The 16,619-nt window shown below is 42.4% G+C and overlaps 1 protein-coding gene across 5 annotated transcripts in view; it reads left to right on the top strand.

The window, feature by feature from the left end:
• Positions 1 to 16,619, top strand: part of NR6A1 (nuclear receptor subfamily 6 group A member 1) — a 226,402-nt gene that overhangs the window by 196,668 nt on the left and 13,115 nt on the right. For 3 of the 5 annotated variants that reach the window (XM_070799222.1, XM_070799220.1, XM_070799224.1), the window contains 4 exons: positions 1,590 to 1,645; positions 8,045 to 8,199; positions 9,544 to 9,771; positions 11,179 to 11,433. In XM_070799222.1, the coding sequence (XP_070655323.1) occupies positions 1,590 to 1,645; positions 8,045 to 8,199; positions 9,544 to 9,771; positions 11,179 to 11,433 (694 nt within the window). The remainder of the gene's footprint in view (positions 1 to 1,589; positions 1,646 to 8,044; positions 8,200 to 9,543; positions 9,772 to 11,178; positions 11,434 to 16,619) is intronic. The other 2 variants (XM_070799223.1, XM_070799221.1) reach the window with 1 other exon arrangement.

The following is a 16,619-nucleotide window of genomic DNA, read 5'->3' as shown; positions in this document are numbered from 1 at the left end:
CCCCCAATTCACAGTAGCCTTTTAAAGTAGACTGTTACCTCCTACTTCGTAAGTGGAAAGTAGTCACTCAATCGTATTTAACTCTTTGCAACCCCATGAACTGCAGCCCACCAAGCTCCTCTGTCCATGGGATTTCCCAGGCAAGAATACTGGAGTGGGGTTGCCATTTCCTTCTCCAGGGAACTTCCCAACCCAGGGATCAAACCCAGGTCTTCTGCATTGCAGGCAGATTCTTTGACTTCTGAGCCACCAGGAAATGCCAAGCCCTATTCTTAGAGCTTTAGCTAAATTATATATAACCCTCACAATTCCCCATAAGACATGTTCCAATATTCCTCTGTTTTTCTGTAAAACTGAAATTCAGAGAGATGAAGAAACTTGTTTGTAATTACTCAGACCTAGCAAAAACAGGATTTAGATGCAAGCTTGTCTAAGTTGGAATGTGTATTCTTCTAAGACCAAGAATGATTTCTACTTTAAGGAAAATGAACTTCCTGTCAGTCTTTCAATTATCCCAGGTAACTGTTAGGCTTGGAGCCTTTACCTTTACAGGCAACCAACCATGCCCTAAGGACTTTATAGATTGGATAACTTAGCCTAGAAGTAAAAATACTATATTTAAAAGTGGAAATATTCTTTTTGTCTCCAGAAATAGATGGGGAAACAGTGGAAACAGTGTCAGACTTTACTTTTGGGGCTCCAAAATCACTGCAGATGGTGATTGCAGCCATGAAATTAAAAGAGGCTTACTCCTTGGAAGGAAAGTTATGACCAGCCTAGATAGCATATTGAAAAGCTGAGACATTACTTTGCCAACAAAGGTCCTTCTGGTCAAGGCTATGGTTTTTCCAGTGGTCATGTATAGATGTGAGAGTTGGACTGTGAAGAAAGCTGAGCTCTGAAGAATTGATGCTTTTGAACTGTGGTGTTGGAGAAGATTCTTGAGAGTCCCTTGGATTGCAAGGAGATCCAACCAGTCCATCCTAAAGGAGATCAGTCCTGGGTGTTCATTGGAAGGACTGGTGCTGAAGCTGAAACTCCAGTACTTTGGCCAGCTCATGCGAAGAGTTGACTCATTGGAAAAAACTCTGATGCTGGGAGGGATTGGAGGCAGGAGGAGAAGGGGACGACAGAGGATGAGATGGCTGGATGGCATCACCGACTCGATGGACATGAGTTTGGGTAAACTGTAGGGGTTGGTGATGGACAGGGAGGCCTGGCGTGCTGTGATTCATGAGGTCGCAAAGAGTCGGACACGACTGAGTGACTGAACTGAACTGAACCTTCTTGAATTTATCAAGGCTTTCAAATTCATCATCCTGGTGGGATATTTGTAGCTGTAGGACTACTAATAATGCCATCATGTTTTTTGAGCATATTGAATGTATACAGTGTGTGTATCCAGTGCCTTGGGAGTCCAAAAGTATCTGCTTCCTATGATGGAAAGAATATGTGCTTCGGGTCCAGAAAGACCTGTGTTTTAATCTTAGCTTCACCAATTACTACTTTGTGCTCTTGGCCAAATAAGTTTTCTCTTTGTGCCTAGTCTCTTGTGGGCGTGCTTCTTACTATTTTATATTTACTTCCAGCAATCAGAGAAGATGGCATGCCCGGAGGCCGGAATAAGAGCATTGGGCCAGTCCAGGTGAGTTCTGGGTCTTACTCTGTGTGGTGCACCCTGGAAGCTGAAGCCTCTAGACGCTCCTGAAGCTGCTCACCTTGATCCTTTTATCTGCTTCTGGTGGGGAGCCAGCTTTACTTTCATTCCTGTTAAACTGCTTTTACAACCTGGGTATGAATGTGTTTTGAAAATCTTAAATATATAAAGATAATAATTAAAGTTCTTGTGATCCCTCAACTTGCTTAAAGGATTTTTACAGAAGGTAAATCCAATTCTGGTTCTAAAGCATCCGGAGGATAATTTATTTGTTAACTTTTTGGCCACATGGCTTATGGGATCTTACTTCCCTGACCAGGGATTGAATCCAGGCCCTCAGCAGTGACAGCATGGAGTTCTAACCACTGGACTTCCAGGGAATTTGCCAGAGGATTTTTATATCAGTCACTTAAGGTTGTAGGTTGTAGTTAGTCTGGCAGAAATCAGCAAGACTACTTAGCTATTCAATGTTGTTAAAGGTATTTCCACCTAAAGTTCATTGCCTTATTTGTAAAGTGAGGAAGGTAATACATTCAGTCCCACAAACATTTACTCGATTAATACTTACTGTTTACCAGACCCCCTGTACTGTAAACTCAGTCTAGTGGGAAAGACATGTTTTTGAAAAGCTGGGTTAAAGGTAGGTGAAACTGGTGGCAAAGAAAAAGCAGTTAAAAGGATTTTATAGGATTTCCCTGGTGATCCAGTGGTTAAGGCTCCATGCTTCCATTGCGGGGGATGTGGGTTCTATCCCTAGTTGGGGAGATAAGATCCCACATACCATGTGAGCTCCCCCCCCGCCCCCGCAAGAAAAAAGCGGGAGGCGGGGGGAGAATGTTACAGAAGTCCAGGCAAGAGATATAGACTGGTTTCAAGTAGGGCAGTAATAGTGCAGATTGAGGAAAGGGAATAGATTCAAGAAATATTTAATAGGTAAAATTGATAGCAGTTATCCAGTTGAATGTGAGGGAATGAGAGAAAGACAGGAATTCAGAGTTGTCTTACATACACTGATGATGTATGGGAGGGTTTTCTGTCCTGTGAGCCTGGTATACATATGCAATCAGTTGGATTCTCTTTTTAATCAAACATTTTTATTCATTTATTCAAATCATGTATATGTCTTGCAAATTAATATATTTCACTCTCCATTCATATCTGCTCTATTTTGTGTTATAAAAACATATAACATGAAATATACCTCCCTAACAAATTAAGTGTACAATACAGTGGTGTCAACTATATGCACATTTTGTATAGCAAATCTCTAGAACTTTTTTTTTAAGCTTGTGACTGAAACTTCAATAGTAATTCCGTATTTCTCCCTCCCCCCAGTCCCTGACAACCATCATTCTACTTTCCCCTTCTAAGAGTTTGACAACTTTTGATACATTATATAAGTGGAATCATGCAGTACTTGTCCTTTTGTGATTGCCTTATTTCACTTAGCATAATGTCCTTAAGATTCATCCATGTTGTAGCACATGATAGGATTCCTTCCTTTTTAAAGCTGAGTAATACTCCATTTTTGTATATAGCACATTTTGGGTTTTTTGTTTTTGCTCTATGGTTTTGTTCTATGGTTTTTGCTTTTAATTTTTATTGAAGTATAGTTGATTTACAGTGTTGTGTTTCTGTTGTACAACAAAGTGAATTAGTTACACATATATCCACTCTTGTTTTAGATTCTGTTCCCATTATAGGCCATTACTGACTGCTGAGTAGAGTTCCCTGTACTGTAGAATAGGTCCCTTTTAGTTACCTATTTTATAGATAGTAGTAGTATAGGAGATTCTCAATCCCAATCTCCCAATTTTTCCCCCACCCATTACCCCTCTGGTAACCATAAGTTTGTTTTCTATGTAAATTCATTTGTACTATTTTTTTTAGATTCCATATAAAAGCTATATCATATGATATTTGTCTTTCTTTAGCTTACTTTCACTCGGTATGACAATCTCTGGGTCCCATCCATGTTGCTGCAGATGGCATTATTTCTTCTTTTATTTCATTCTTTTTTTATGGCTAAATAATATTCCACCATATATATGTACCACACCTTTATCCATTCCTCTGTTGATGGACATTTAGGTTGCTTCCATGGCCTGGTTATTGTAAGTAATATGTAGCACATTTTGTTTATTCATCCATTGATGGACAGTTAGATTGTTTCTACCTCTTGGCTTGTAGTGACAGTGGCCTTGGCTACAATGAACATGGGAGTGCAAATATCACTTCAAGATCCTAATTTCAACTCTTTTGGATAAATACCCTGAGTGGGATTACTGTGTCATATGGTAATTTTGTTTTTAAGTTTTTGAGAAACCTCCATACTATTTTTATGTAGTTACACACCATTTTATGTTCCCACCCAAGTGCACAGGGTTCTAATTTTCCCCATCCTCTCCAGCACTTCTTGTTTTCTTGGGGGTTTTTGTTTGTCTGTATAGTTGTTTGTTTGATTCTGGCCATCCAAATAAGTATGAGGTGATCTCTCATTGTGGCTTTGATTTGCATTTCCCTGGTGATTGGTGACATTGAGCATCTTTTCTTATGCCTTTTGGGTATTCATGTGTTTTCTTTGGAGAAATACCTATTAAGTATTTTGCTATTTTTTAATCAGGCTGATTAGTTTAGTTGACTATTGGGTTGTAGGAATTCCCTATATATTTTGAATATTAACCTTTATCAGATACGTGGTTTGTAAAAATTTTCTGGATGGTGCCTATTCACTTTGTTGACTTTGTTTTGCAGAAATCTTTAGTTTAATGTAATTCCATTTGTCTGTTTTTGCTTTGGTGTCATAGTCACAAATTCATTGATAAATTAGGCTTATTGGATTAACACATATGAGCTACTATATATAAAATAGATAAGCAACAGGATAATACTTTATAGCACAGGGAATTACACACATTATCTTATACCTATAATGGAATAGACTCTGCAAAAATACTGAATCATTGTGCTATAAACCTGAAACTAACACAATGTTGTAAATCATCTACTTCAATGTAAAAAAAAAATTAGTGTCAAGAAACTTTTTCTCTATGTTTGCTTTTAGGAGCTTTTTTAATTTTATGTTTGTCTTTAATCCATTGAGTTGCATATAGTGTGGGTAAAACTCTAATTCCATTCTTTTGCATATGGATAGCTGGTTTTCCCAGAGGCTCTCCTTTTCCCATTGTGTAGTCTTGGCAGCTTTGTCAAAGATATTTTGACTGTATGTCTGGGCTTATTTGGGGGATCTGTATATCTGTCCTTGTGCCAGCACTTTACTGTTTTGATTACTTTAGCTTTGTAATATGTTTTGAAATCAGAAAATGCAAGGCCTCTAGCTTTGTTGTTCTTTCTCAGGATTGTTTTGGCTGTTTGGGGTTCTTTGTGATTTCATATGAATTTTAGGATTTTTTTTTTTCTGCAGAAAAAAACGCCATTGGAATTTTGATAGGGATTGCATTGAATCTATAGGACACTTCAGAGAGTATGGAGTTTTTAACAATGTTAAGTCTGTAAACACAGGATGTCTTTCCATTTATTTGTGTCTTTAATTTCTTTCACCTCCTTAGTTAAGTTTATTCCTAAGTATTTTATTCTTTTTTAATGCTATTGTAAATGAGATTGCTTTCTTAATTTTCTCTTCAGGTAATTCATTGTTAGTATATAAAAATGCAACTAATTTTCCGTGTTGGCTTTGTATCCTACAGCCTTGCTGAATTCTTTGATTAGTTCTAATAGCTTTTTGGTGACATCTTTAAGACATAGAAAGACTGTATGTCTTGTGTGAACAGAAATAGTTTTACTTCTTCCTTTCTAACTTGAATGGCTTTTCTTTCTTTCTTTTTTTTTAAATTTGCCTAGTGCTCTGCGAGGACTTCCATTAATATCTAGAATAAATGTGGTAAGAGTGGGCATCCTTGCCTTGATCCTAATCTTAGAGGAAAAACTTTCCATTTTTTACCATTGGGTATGATATTAGCTATGGGCTTTTCACATATAGTCTTTATTTGTATTTGTTCATTTTATATTTAGATACAATAGAAAGTTTATCCATTGGGAAGAATTCTTAAGCATTTCCTCAATGAAAACCTTCCTCAGTATTACCTAATGTTCCTTTGTACCTTCTGTGGCTCTCTCACCATGCCAAGGGATCTTCAGTCATTTACATCTACAGACTCTCTCCCCAGAATTGAGGAAGCTGATGCTCAGAAAAATCTGTTTCATCTGTCATTGCATTTGTAGTTTTGATACTGGACATATAATTTTCCTTTTAGTCTTTTTCTGTTTCTAGGTGGTATGTTAGGAAGAGAGAGCTGTTATCTCCAAGTCCTTAATTGTACTTAAAAAGGAATAGAATTTCCACTTATTGAGCACCTGTTGTGTTCATGCACTTAATAATTTTATCTTAGATTAACCTTCCAAGTCTATCTGACTTAAACCTGTAAGATAGTGAGGTTTGCTCCAGCATCTAGTGAGGGAACCAGGAGCTAAGAGGGAGTGTTATTATCTCTGTTTTACTGATGAGGGAGTTAAGGTTCAGAGAACTTGAGTGGTTTGCTCAACAGTAAGTACCCAGACAGGAAATGTGGATGAGATTTAAACCCAGATTCAGGCACTCCCACTCGCCCCATCTCCTGTTCAAGGCATTAGTATTGTTCAGTGTCCCAGGGGACCCGCAGGGAGGGACTCTACAGTCCAACTTTGACTCCAGCCAGAATCAGCAGGATTTCACCATAACTGGCCCTTCTCACCAAACTCAAGTACTTTCATGCTCTCCATGCTCTGGTCTTGCTCTCACCACCATCACTGAGGCTACACATTCAGAGCCTCAGTAGATATTTTGTAGTTTGATGGCACCATTTGTCTTCGCATGTCTCATAAAATGTAAACAATGTTCTGTGTTCTACGGACTTCTAAGAAAAAAGATTTGGGTTGGTTTGGTTTTGGGGGGTTTTTTTCCTGCCTACGTGTGACTGAATAAAAAAAGACAAGCCCTCTAATTCAATATGCAGTCCAAGCTACTTAAAACCAATCACTCAGCTTGAGCACCAGGTAAACATTTCTTGTTTTCCCTCCAAGTCCTCTGTGTTGGCTGGCTTCCAGTTCTAAATGTCTCCTGTGTTTATGACTGAAGCAGCTCTAGGTTCCCTCATAGGCTGCTGCAACAAAGAAGTATGCAATCTTGAGTCAGATAGACTTGGGAGAAAATGTCCTCCCAGGCTTTTCTTAGGAACAAAAAGCAAAAATTCATCTGATTCTTCCTACTCAACATTCACTCTCATTCTGTGTGCTGACTTTAGCCACCTTGGCCTCAACCCTGGGTTAAACACTTTATGGAAGAAGTGTTTGTCCACTCCCTGTATGGCATTGTCGTTAGAGCACTGGACTGCATACATGGCTGCTCCGGCCTCTTCCTCAAACTCCTGCTCAGACATGGGCAGGTCAGTTTGCTTGTTGGAGCTGTAATTTCTTTTATTCAATAGGCTTAGAAATGTCTTTCTTACTAAGAAAACTTGTGTAAAGGTGGTATAGTCAGTACTTAATAAGTGGACATTTATTCATTTATCCATCGTGCATTTATTTGAGTACTGCTTTCTTCTAGATCCTGTCATAGCCTGAGGTCTTATTGGGGATATTTTTGTGATACATTATCCAGTGGTAATGAAGATATCATTGTCAACCTTCTATAATAGTTACTATCTGCTAGGCTCTTTTCTAAACATGTATTAATATATTAACTAATTTAATCCTCACAACAATCCTATACGATACTTACTATTATTCTCTCCACTATACAGATGAAGGAACTTAGGTTTACATAATTATGTGACTTGCTCTAAGATGGTACAACTAGAAAGTGGCAGAACCTGGATTAGAACAAAGGTGATTTGACTGTAAAATTCAAACTCTCTAACTGTTATGCTATTCTGTCTCAGAATACATGGAATTATATGAGTGGATAGAAGAAAGACCTAAAATTCTATCGGTAGTTAGTAATAGAAGGATTCAAAATGAAGGTGACATTTGAATTGGATCTTAAAGGGCAAGTAGGAGTTTGTTATTGAAGAGTGGTGTTTCAGCAGTAGGAAAGACTAGATGAAGGACAAAGAGGAATGATGAGGAACCTAGAGGCTTTGTGTCTTGAGAGGAGGGGAAATGGGCAAAAGGAAGGCTGTGGTGAGCCATAGTGCTGGTAGGCAAGCAACCAAGCTGTCCTAAGATTATGAGAGAAAGACCTGAAGTATGGGAGTGGAGGGGAGGAAATTTGGTTTTCTCTCTAGAGAGTTCTAGGAATCCCCATGAAGTTTAAATAAGTTCTCAGTCCTAAAAAAGGAACAGAGAGTATCCTGAGCACTCAGTCTAACGTATATCAATACCTTATCAAAGATATCAGAGGAAGAGATCGAAAGGATTATGTCTGGGCAAGAATTTGAGGAAGAGGCCAATCATTGGAGCAACCATGGTGACAGCGACCACAGTTCCCCTGGGAACAGGGCTTCAGAGAGCAACCAGCCCTCACCCGGCTCTACACTCTCCTCCAGGTGAGCTTCAAGGCAAACCCAGCATCATCTGGGGATCACTCAAGAGTGGACTCGTAAGCAAGCAGCCTCTGGGCTGGGCTGATATTCCTGCCCATCTGTCTCAGCCACTGTACTCTTGCTTCCTCAGGCTTTTGGGGTAGGAGTCAGGATAATGCAAAGCAGCATTTTGCAGCCATATTTTAGCTAAAGACCTGAAAAATGTTGACATTCTCTTGCAGACTGCTAAAGTGCTGTAGCCACTATTTGTGTCCATACTTTCTTCACCTAACAGAAAGACATTTTAATTGTAGCTCTTTTCTCTTGGCTATTTTTTCACTTGGTCGGGGGTGGGGGGGCGGGAATTGACAATTTTGGACTAAGCTATCATTTCTGTGCCTCAGCAAGAATGAAGATTTTCACATTACAAATTTTAAGAAACAGTGAAAACTTTTCAAGTTAGTCAGATTTGCTGGTATCATGAAATAACAGTTTTTGAAGACTCTTGGTTCTAGAATGGTATCTCAAGTTAGCTGTTAGGTGTGAAATATAACCATCACCAAGGAAGATTCTTTTCTCCAGAAATCTCTACAATAGGACATTTTTAATAAAGGCCAAATAGTAAATATTTTAGGCTTTGCTGGCCATACAGTCTAGGTCTTACAGACCTGCTTCTCAGTTCTTACATTGTAGTGCAAAAGCAGCCAGAGACAATAGGTAAATGAATGAGCATGGCTGTGTTCTAATAAAGCTTCATTTACCAAAACAGGCCATGGGCCATAGTTTGCCAGCCCTGTTACAGGAGATTCATCTAGGTAATATTAGTTGACTGAATGGTTAGATTTCTCCAAAAAGGGGGGAAGATAAGAATGTGCCTTTCTCTTGATATTTCATTATCGTTTTTATTCATTCATTTGTTCCCTAGTTTGTTCCTTCCTTTGAATGTCCAGGGAGTTGTTGCCACATGCCAAGTTCTTTGCTTGGTGCTGATTTGTTTTGTGGTCTGGCAAGACATTTAGCCTGTCTCTGACTTAGTTGTCCTAGCAGTATAAAATATAAACACCTTGTCATCACAGTCTATGAATATTCTGTGAAACTCCCCAAATGTGGCAAAGAGTCATGTAATCAATATTTATTCAGTACAACTCTGCCAGGTCCTGAGTGTCCAAAGGTGAGCCACGCCTATACACACTTGCACAGAGTCCCCATTGAGTAGGGGAGACATACATGTTACCATTGACTATGGTCCTGGCTTACTGAAGACAGAGAGCATAGCCAAAGAACACCTGAGCCACCTCCTGGCTCACTTCCTCTGAGGAGGCAGTGGACCTGTGATGGTTCTGCTTGACATGAGACTTTTCTCTCCAGCAGGTCTGTGGAACTAAATGGATTCGTGGCGTTCAGGGATCAGTACATGGGGATGTCTGTGCCTCCACACTATCAATATATACCGCACCTTTTTAGCTATTCTGCCCACTCGCCACTTCTGCCCCCACAAGCTCGAAGCCTGGATCCCCAGTCATACAGTCTGATTCATCAGCTGGTGTCAGCCGAGGACCTGGAGCCATTGGGCACACCCATGTTGATTGAAGATGGGTGAGTGAGCCTTGCTGTATTTAGCCCTGCAGCTTCAATGTGGTCCCTTCCCCACCCCCACCTTCATCCCAGGCTTCTCTACCCCAGGCTTTGAAATGAGTCAGGGTATAATAAGTGATGACTCAGGCATCAGAGGACAAATTTGTGCTTATCATTGAAGTCAGTGGTCTCTTCATTTTTCTCTTGAACATCTTTTCTCATAGTACTGGAGCTATTTATCTTTTCCTACGGAACTGGGATTAAAGGGCTTTTGTTTCTGATTGGATTTAGGTAAGCCAGACCTTGGAATGGGTTTGACCACTTCTGTGCCAGAGATGAGCTGTAATTCTGGATATAATCATACTTTAAGTTTAGGCTTCTTAACATAGTACTGGTTGTGGCCCGTCTGTATCCCTAGTCAACATACTCAGGGGTAGCCTAGTGCCATGTGCTCTGTGTGCAGGCCTGAGTACGTGGAAGAAATACTCTCAATCCTGTCAGCTCTGCTTGAGTAGATAATAGTTCAGCCATTTAGGCCTACCCATTGCTGTACTCAGTAGTCATTTGACCTGGACCATAGGCTCTTTCAGTGTTATTAAGCTTAGATCTCCTCCTTTGCCCCGCCCGCCCAAGATACCCTGAGATTTCTTAAGCTAGTCTCCAGTTTCAGAAGAGGAAATTCAATTATCTTCCTATAGGGAAGACATCAGTTGAGTTCAGTTCAGTCACTCAGTTGTGTCTGACTCTTTGCGACCCCATGAAGCCATCATCAAACCTTTACATATCGGGTGTTGGGGTGTGGAGAAGAGTCACACCACAGGGCTTTGAGAAAAAGATAACTGGGACCCTATTTCCTCCAGCCGAGAGATGAGGAAGGCCCTGTTCCTTCCGTGGCACAGTAGCTTAGAAGGGCCGAGCAACTCTAGTTTCCTGAACTCTCACCACCAGGGGGTGCAGTGAGAGCAAGAAAAGCTTCTGAATGTGTTGTATTCTCTTTCAGCTATCTTGCCCCGAGGCTCAGTTTTACGTCAACCCGTGTATTGAGTGGGCACCAGAGGTACCCTAATGGAGCTTTCATTGCCAAAACTGGTGCACGAATGACTGGGAATTTTTTTGTAACACGTGAAGCATTAGTGGACACTGACATAAAAAGTCATACTCCTGACAACTGCCCAAATGTCTAAGCCTCCTTTCCCCTTTGTAACCTTTTCTTACCAAACCTACCCCTCCAGCCCTGAACTTGCTGCGGGCCCCAGTCCTATCCTTTTATCATTAGACTGAATTGAATGGAGCTGGAGATCCATGGTCAAGGGCAAAGAGCCCACTGCCAGAGACCCTTTGTGCCCTTAGGAGTATCCTCCTCCTCGGCCCCCATCCTCACTGCTTTGGCCACTTGAAGTAACTTTCCCCTCTCCATACCCCCTCCAGATATGCTGTGACTCAAGCAGAGCTATTTGCCCTGCTTTGCCGCCTGGCTGACGAGCTGCTTTTTAGGCAGATTGCCTGGATCAAGAAACTGCCTTTCTTCTGCGAGCTCTCAATCAAGGATTACACGTGCCTCCTGAGCTCTACTTGGCAGGAATTAATCCTGCTCTCCTCCCTCACTGTTTACAGCAAGCAGATCTTCGGGGAGCTGGCTGATGTCACTGCTAAGTACTCACCCTCAGATGAAGAACTACACAGGTGAGAGCTCCTTGCTGGGGAGGGAGTCTCAGGCAACCAGACCATTGTCATCTCTGCAAGGCAGGGTGCCTGGCACTCCACAGGATGAGCATTAAAGCCACCCGGGGGTGGGCACGAATCTTCACTCAGATGCTGACTTACTTGTAACTTTGGTCAGATCTCTCATCCTCAGGTTCTGAATTCATAAAGTAGGGTAGTGACAATAACCGCCCCAACAGAGTAGTTGCAAGGAAAAAATGATAATGTGCAGCAAAACTTAGCAAGTGCTAAGCTGTTACTTTGATCACATCTGGATTACTGAGTTAATGTATCTAGAAAAAACAGAAATCTGAGATTTTCCTGTAAGGTGAGGGGCTGTGAACTATCATTTACAATCCAAGAACAGGACCCTGGAGTTATTGTAATACCTACTGTGTGCCAAGCACTGGGCTTGGTATTTGACATTATTGTCTGTCTTTCTCACAGCCGCTAGCATTATAGGTGTTGTTATGCCCATTTTATAGATGAGAAAACTGAAGTTTGGAGGGACTTGCCCTTGAGGGTTTTAGATTTGAACCCAGTGTCTATATTTGAATCTGTGCCTGCCCAACTGAAATCTTAGGCTCTTTCACTGTATCTCAGATGCAGTAAGATAAGATCATGGGACTGAAATACTGAACTCTCCTTTCTTGATGTTTTCCACTGACTAGGATCCTTCTAAACCCCTTGCCTAGAGCAGGTGACACCCCAAAATCAGGAAAAAAATGATTCATTGATACATTTCTGACTTGCTGACTTATTTATGTGAAAAACAAAGTTTAAATCCTATTTTAATATTTCACCTTTACTAGACAATTTAAAATAATGGAAGTCATGACATTGTAGAACACCAAGAAAGAAAAGAAAAGGTACCTCCGTGGAAGGAAGCTGGAGAAGGTGGAATACCAGCCCCCAAACTTCTCTGCACGTCTCCCTCTGCCACTTCATCATAATAAGCTGAGACTTGGGCTGGGAACAAAGCTCCAACACCTTCAAGGGCCCTTTGCATAGCTGAGGGATAGAAGAGTCTGGGTACTTTCTCCACCAGTTTTCTAATATTTCCTTATTAATGATGCTTACTGTCTTGATGGTAATCTGTAAATGACAGGAGTTTTAACCCAGCTGACATTTTGTCCTCAAACAGAGCTATCTGATTTTGCAGATAACCTAACCCCTTGTCTTGAGCCTCTAATTCACTCGTTTCCATCAATCTCCTGTCTCCTGCTCTGGGCCAGCTGAGTGTTTGGATAGCCTAAGCCAGCTCTAATATTGTCAAGAGTTTGCAGAGCTGGCCCAGTGAGCTTGGCCTCCCTGTTTGCCTGGAATCCACCAGTGCAGCCTGAGGCTGTCTAAAAAGTGTTTTCTGCCCTCTGTGGGATGATGATTTTTCTCAAACCCTCTTCAGGTAGGCAGGGATCACTGACCCTGAACTGACTGTGCGGGGTTCCCTGGCTTTATGCTTCATAAAAAACATCCTGTCCCACTCTTTCCAATCCCTTGAGCTGAAAGAACAAGGCAGGGACCAATAACAGCTGAAATAGTGAGGGAAGTTTTACTTTCTACAAAGGGCCTTTAGCAGAGAGAATCTAGAGCTCCACTATCCAGCATAATAGCTGCTAGCCTCAAGTGCCTGTTTACATTACTTAAAATTAAAAATTTAGTTCTACACTAGCCACATTTCAAGAGCTCTGGAGCCACATGTGGCTAGTGGCTGCTGTATCGGACAGTTGCAGATACACAATAGAACATTTCCATCATCATAGAAAGTTCTGTTGAACAGTGCTAACTCTGAAACATGAGTTGCAGCTGAGCTCTCAAGTGAGTTCTGAGGATAAGAAATAGATTCGTTGTTAGTACTCCCACTCCACTATGGAATTCTTCAGTGGAAAAATACAAGTTAAACGTCAGCATGTCATTTCTGATGTGACGCTGATTTATTGAGCACCTTTTGTGTGTGCTGGGAGGAGAGGTGTTGAGATAACAGATGGTGCAGACATGCTTTCTGACTCTGAGATGAAAGCTCATATTCTTGATTTAGGGGGTTGTGGGACAAATAGAAGCAGATAGAATCTACAGTTCAGGGTGATACTAGTGGAGATTGAGGAGGGCGTATGCTGCTGCTGCTAAGTTGCTTCAGTCGTGTCCGATTCTGTGCGACCCCATAGATGGCAGCCCACCAGGCTCCCCCGTCCCTGGGATTCTCCAGGCAAGAACACTGGGGTGGGTTGCCATTTCCTTCTCCAATGCATGAAAGTGAAAAGTCAAAGTGAAGTCGCTCAGTCGTGCCCGACTCTTAGCGACCCCATGGAGTGGAGCCCACCAGGCTCCTCCGTCCATGGGATTTTCCAGGCAAGAGTACTGGAGTGGGGTGCCATTGCCTTCTCCGAGGAGGGCGTATGAGGGACTGTGAAAGCATAGACTAGGGAATAAGTACCTCTACTTGCATGATCAGGGAATGCTTGCCAAAGAGGAGAAGACTTTTGAGCTGCATCTTGTAGAGGAATTTTTGTAAGCAGATTATAGAGAATAGGAGGCAGGCAGGAGAATAACACAGAGTCCTAAAAATTAGAGAGATTCTGAGTGAGTGGTTTGAACATGTAACCAAAATGCAATCCTGTGGATTAGAGTATAGGGAGAATACATCTGAGAGTGAGAGAAATGAGGGGAGGAATGACAGGAGAGAAAGATACAGGAAAGACAAGTCATCGTGGTACTCAAATGCTAATCTAAAAAAAATTGGATTTTATTGTGTCAGTGGTATTAAGTCATAGGACATTTTAAAGTGAAGCAATTGCGTGTCAGGTTGCATTTTACAAAGATTGCTGTGGCTATAGAGTTCAGGATGGGTTGCATGGATAAGGCTAGAATACAGTGTAAGAAGCTGGTCCATAGCCCAGGAAAAGTCAACAAGTCCTGGACAAGGCAACAGTGACAATGGGATTAGAGAGGGCAGCACAGAGTTAAGAGATGCCAGGGAGGTAAAGTCAGGGGGAGGTAAACCTCAGTGAGTGAAGAAGTTGGGATACTGCCAGGCAAGTGGGCACCAGTTCTCTTAACCAAGATAATGGAGCCTGGGAAGAGAGATGCGCCTGTCTGAGATTGACTCAGAGTCTGAGATGCATGTGGAACTGCCCAGGAGGCCAGAGGAAATAGAAGGACAAGAACCTTTGGAATCGGGCTCATCACTGTAAGGCAGTCCCCACTCTGCTGGAAACCCAGACTGTGGAGTCTGTAATTGGCCATAGCTCTTTCCTACCTTGCCTGCTCCAGCATTACTCCCACTCCCCCAAAATGCCTTTAGTTTTTCACAACTGCTGAATGCACGTGAGTTCCTGCTGTCATGAAAAGACTTTTCTCAGATGATACATGACCACCTCCTTTTCTTTTCTCAAATATTGAATCAAATTTATGGTGCCCATTTTCCTTAATCAGGCTGTTATCAGACAGTGAGCTGGGTGAATTTGATTTAAAGCAGATTGTAGCACCAGCCAGTGACTGCTCCTGGCCCTAATCAAGACTCCTTCACTCTTAGGAGAAGATGCCTTGCACTAGATGGACTTTAATGGGCATGTCTATCTTGTGAGCACTAGCTCCGTTTCTGCTAGATCTCTGGAAAGTTGCCTGCTAGCTTCCTTGCTAAGGCCCTAGCTGTAGGTTCAAGGAAACTCAGTCTTGTCTTTTGGTTGTGATAACAGAAGTGATGCTACTGCTGCTGCTGTTAATAATGATAATAGCTAACGATTAGAGACTGTTTATTGTGCCAAAATCCACCTTAAGTGCTCTACAAACATTATTTATTTAGTCCTCACCACTTCCGTAAGGGACCATACTGATATTATCTCTGTTCCACACATGAGGAGCAAAAGGTTCAAAGAGTGAAAACTCAAGGCTGCAAAGCTAAAAGAGATGGAGTTGAGATTATCACCTTGATCTGTTGTGCTCCAAAGCCCAGACTCTACCATTGCTACATTTTTTAGCCTTCTCAAAAGTTTGACTTTCTGTCCTGCAGCCATAGTCTGTCTTCTCATCTTGGAGTCTGTATGAGTGCTGAGATGGCAGTTCCTCTAAGGCTGTGGCCGATGACTGCCTCTGGGAGTAGGTGCATTTAGATGAATGAAAGAGAGACAACTGGGCCTTTCAGCTCCCTTAATGGGACATAACTTACACAGTGTCAGCTTCAATTGCTGACTGAATGGTCCAGTGGTTTGGGGGATCCTTGCAGGCGTGTTTTCCTTGTCCCAGCATGCTTGTGTAATGGTAACCTAGAAGAAGAATGGGTGTGTTTGTCCTGCTTTCTGCCTTTGAGTGCTGATAATTTGTAGACAGGGAATACAGGGGCGTTAGAACTGTGGAGTGGGCAGATGTGGAGGAGGCACGGCTGCAGGAGAAAGCAGGCCCATGGAACAGAGAACAATTTGTTTATCAGGGGGTGGGATGCGGGGTGTGGAGGAAAGCTTCGCAGTCAGGCTGTGGAGACTGAGTGGGGGCTGCCGGGCTGGCTGCCAGCCCCCCACCATGACTGCCAGGGGTCCATGATGGTTGCCTGTCCTAGAAAACTTGGGAAAACGGGTATGTGCTCTCCCCAAGCGAGAGGGCAGAGCTGGGTCATATACCCAAGCCAGGCATGTGGGAGTTCTTTTGTGTCCCTCAGGTCAAGACTCAACTAGGAATAGGTTTGGCATTGCTGTCTGGGGGACTGGCTGCCAGCCACACACCTGCAGGGTCTGCAGAGCCAGAGTGAGCACTTGGGGCAAGAGGTTACTGATGAGGGGAGAGCACGTTATCTTTGCTCGCTACACTGCTTGGCCACCAGACAGATGCTGACACTGCTGCTTTACTTGCATCCTCCTCTTTCATGCCCTACCCCATCCCATCTCCTCCCTACCCCTCCACACAGATACTAGTGGGCATTTTCAGTAAAGACCTTTTACGTCTCAAGAACAGAACTAGCTGGCAAAGTACTGTGATGAGGAGTGATCTTCACCCCCCGGGCACACTGCCTGCTGCAGGTCTCAGCATCTTGGAGGCAGTGGAGGGGCTGTTCTGTGCACTGCAGCAAGTGCAGCACCCACTCTGGGTTGGGCGCTGAACTGAGTTGCTCTGGGAACACAGACCTCCTGCAGTGGCCTTTCCCAGTTGCCAGTTAAGAACAAGACGGTCAGGAGATG

The sequence above is a fragment of the Bos indicus genome, chromosome 11 (assembly GCF_029378745.1).
Source record: "Bos indicus isolate NIAB-ARS_2022 breed Sahiwal x Tharparkar chromosome 11, NIAB-ARS_B.indTharparkar_mat_pri_1.0, whole genome shotgun sequence".
Taxonomy (NCBI): Eukaryota; Metazoa; Chordata; class Mammalia; order Artiodactyla; family Bovidae; genus Bos; species Bos indicus.
The sequence above is the reverse complement of the archived record's forward strand: the minus strand, read 5'-3'. Positions and strand labels throughout refer to the sequence as shown.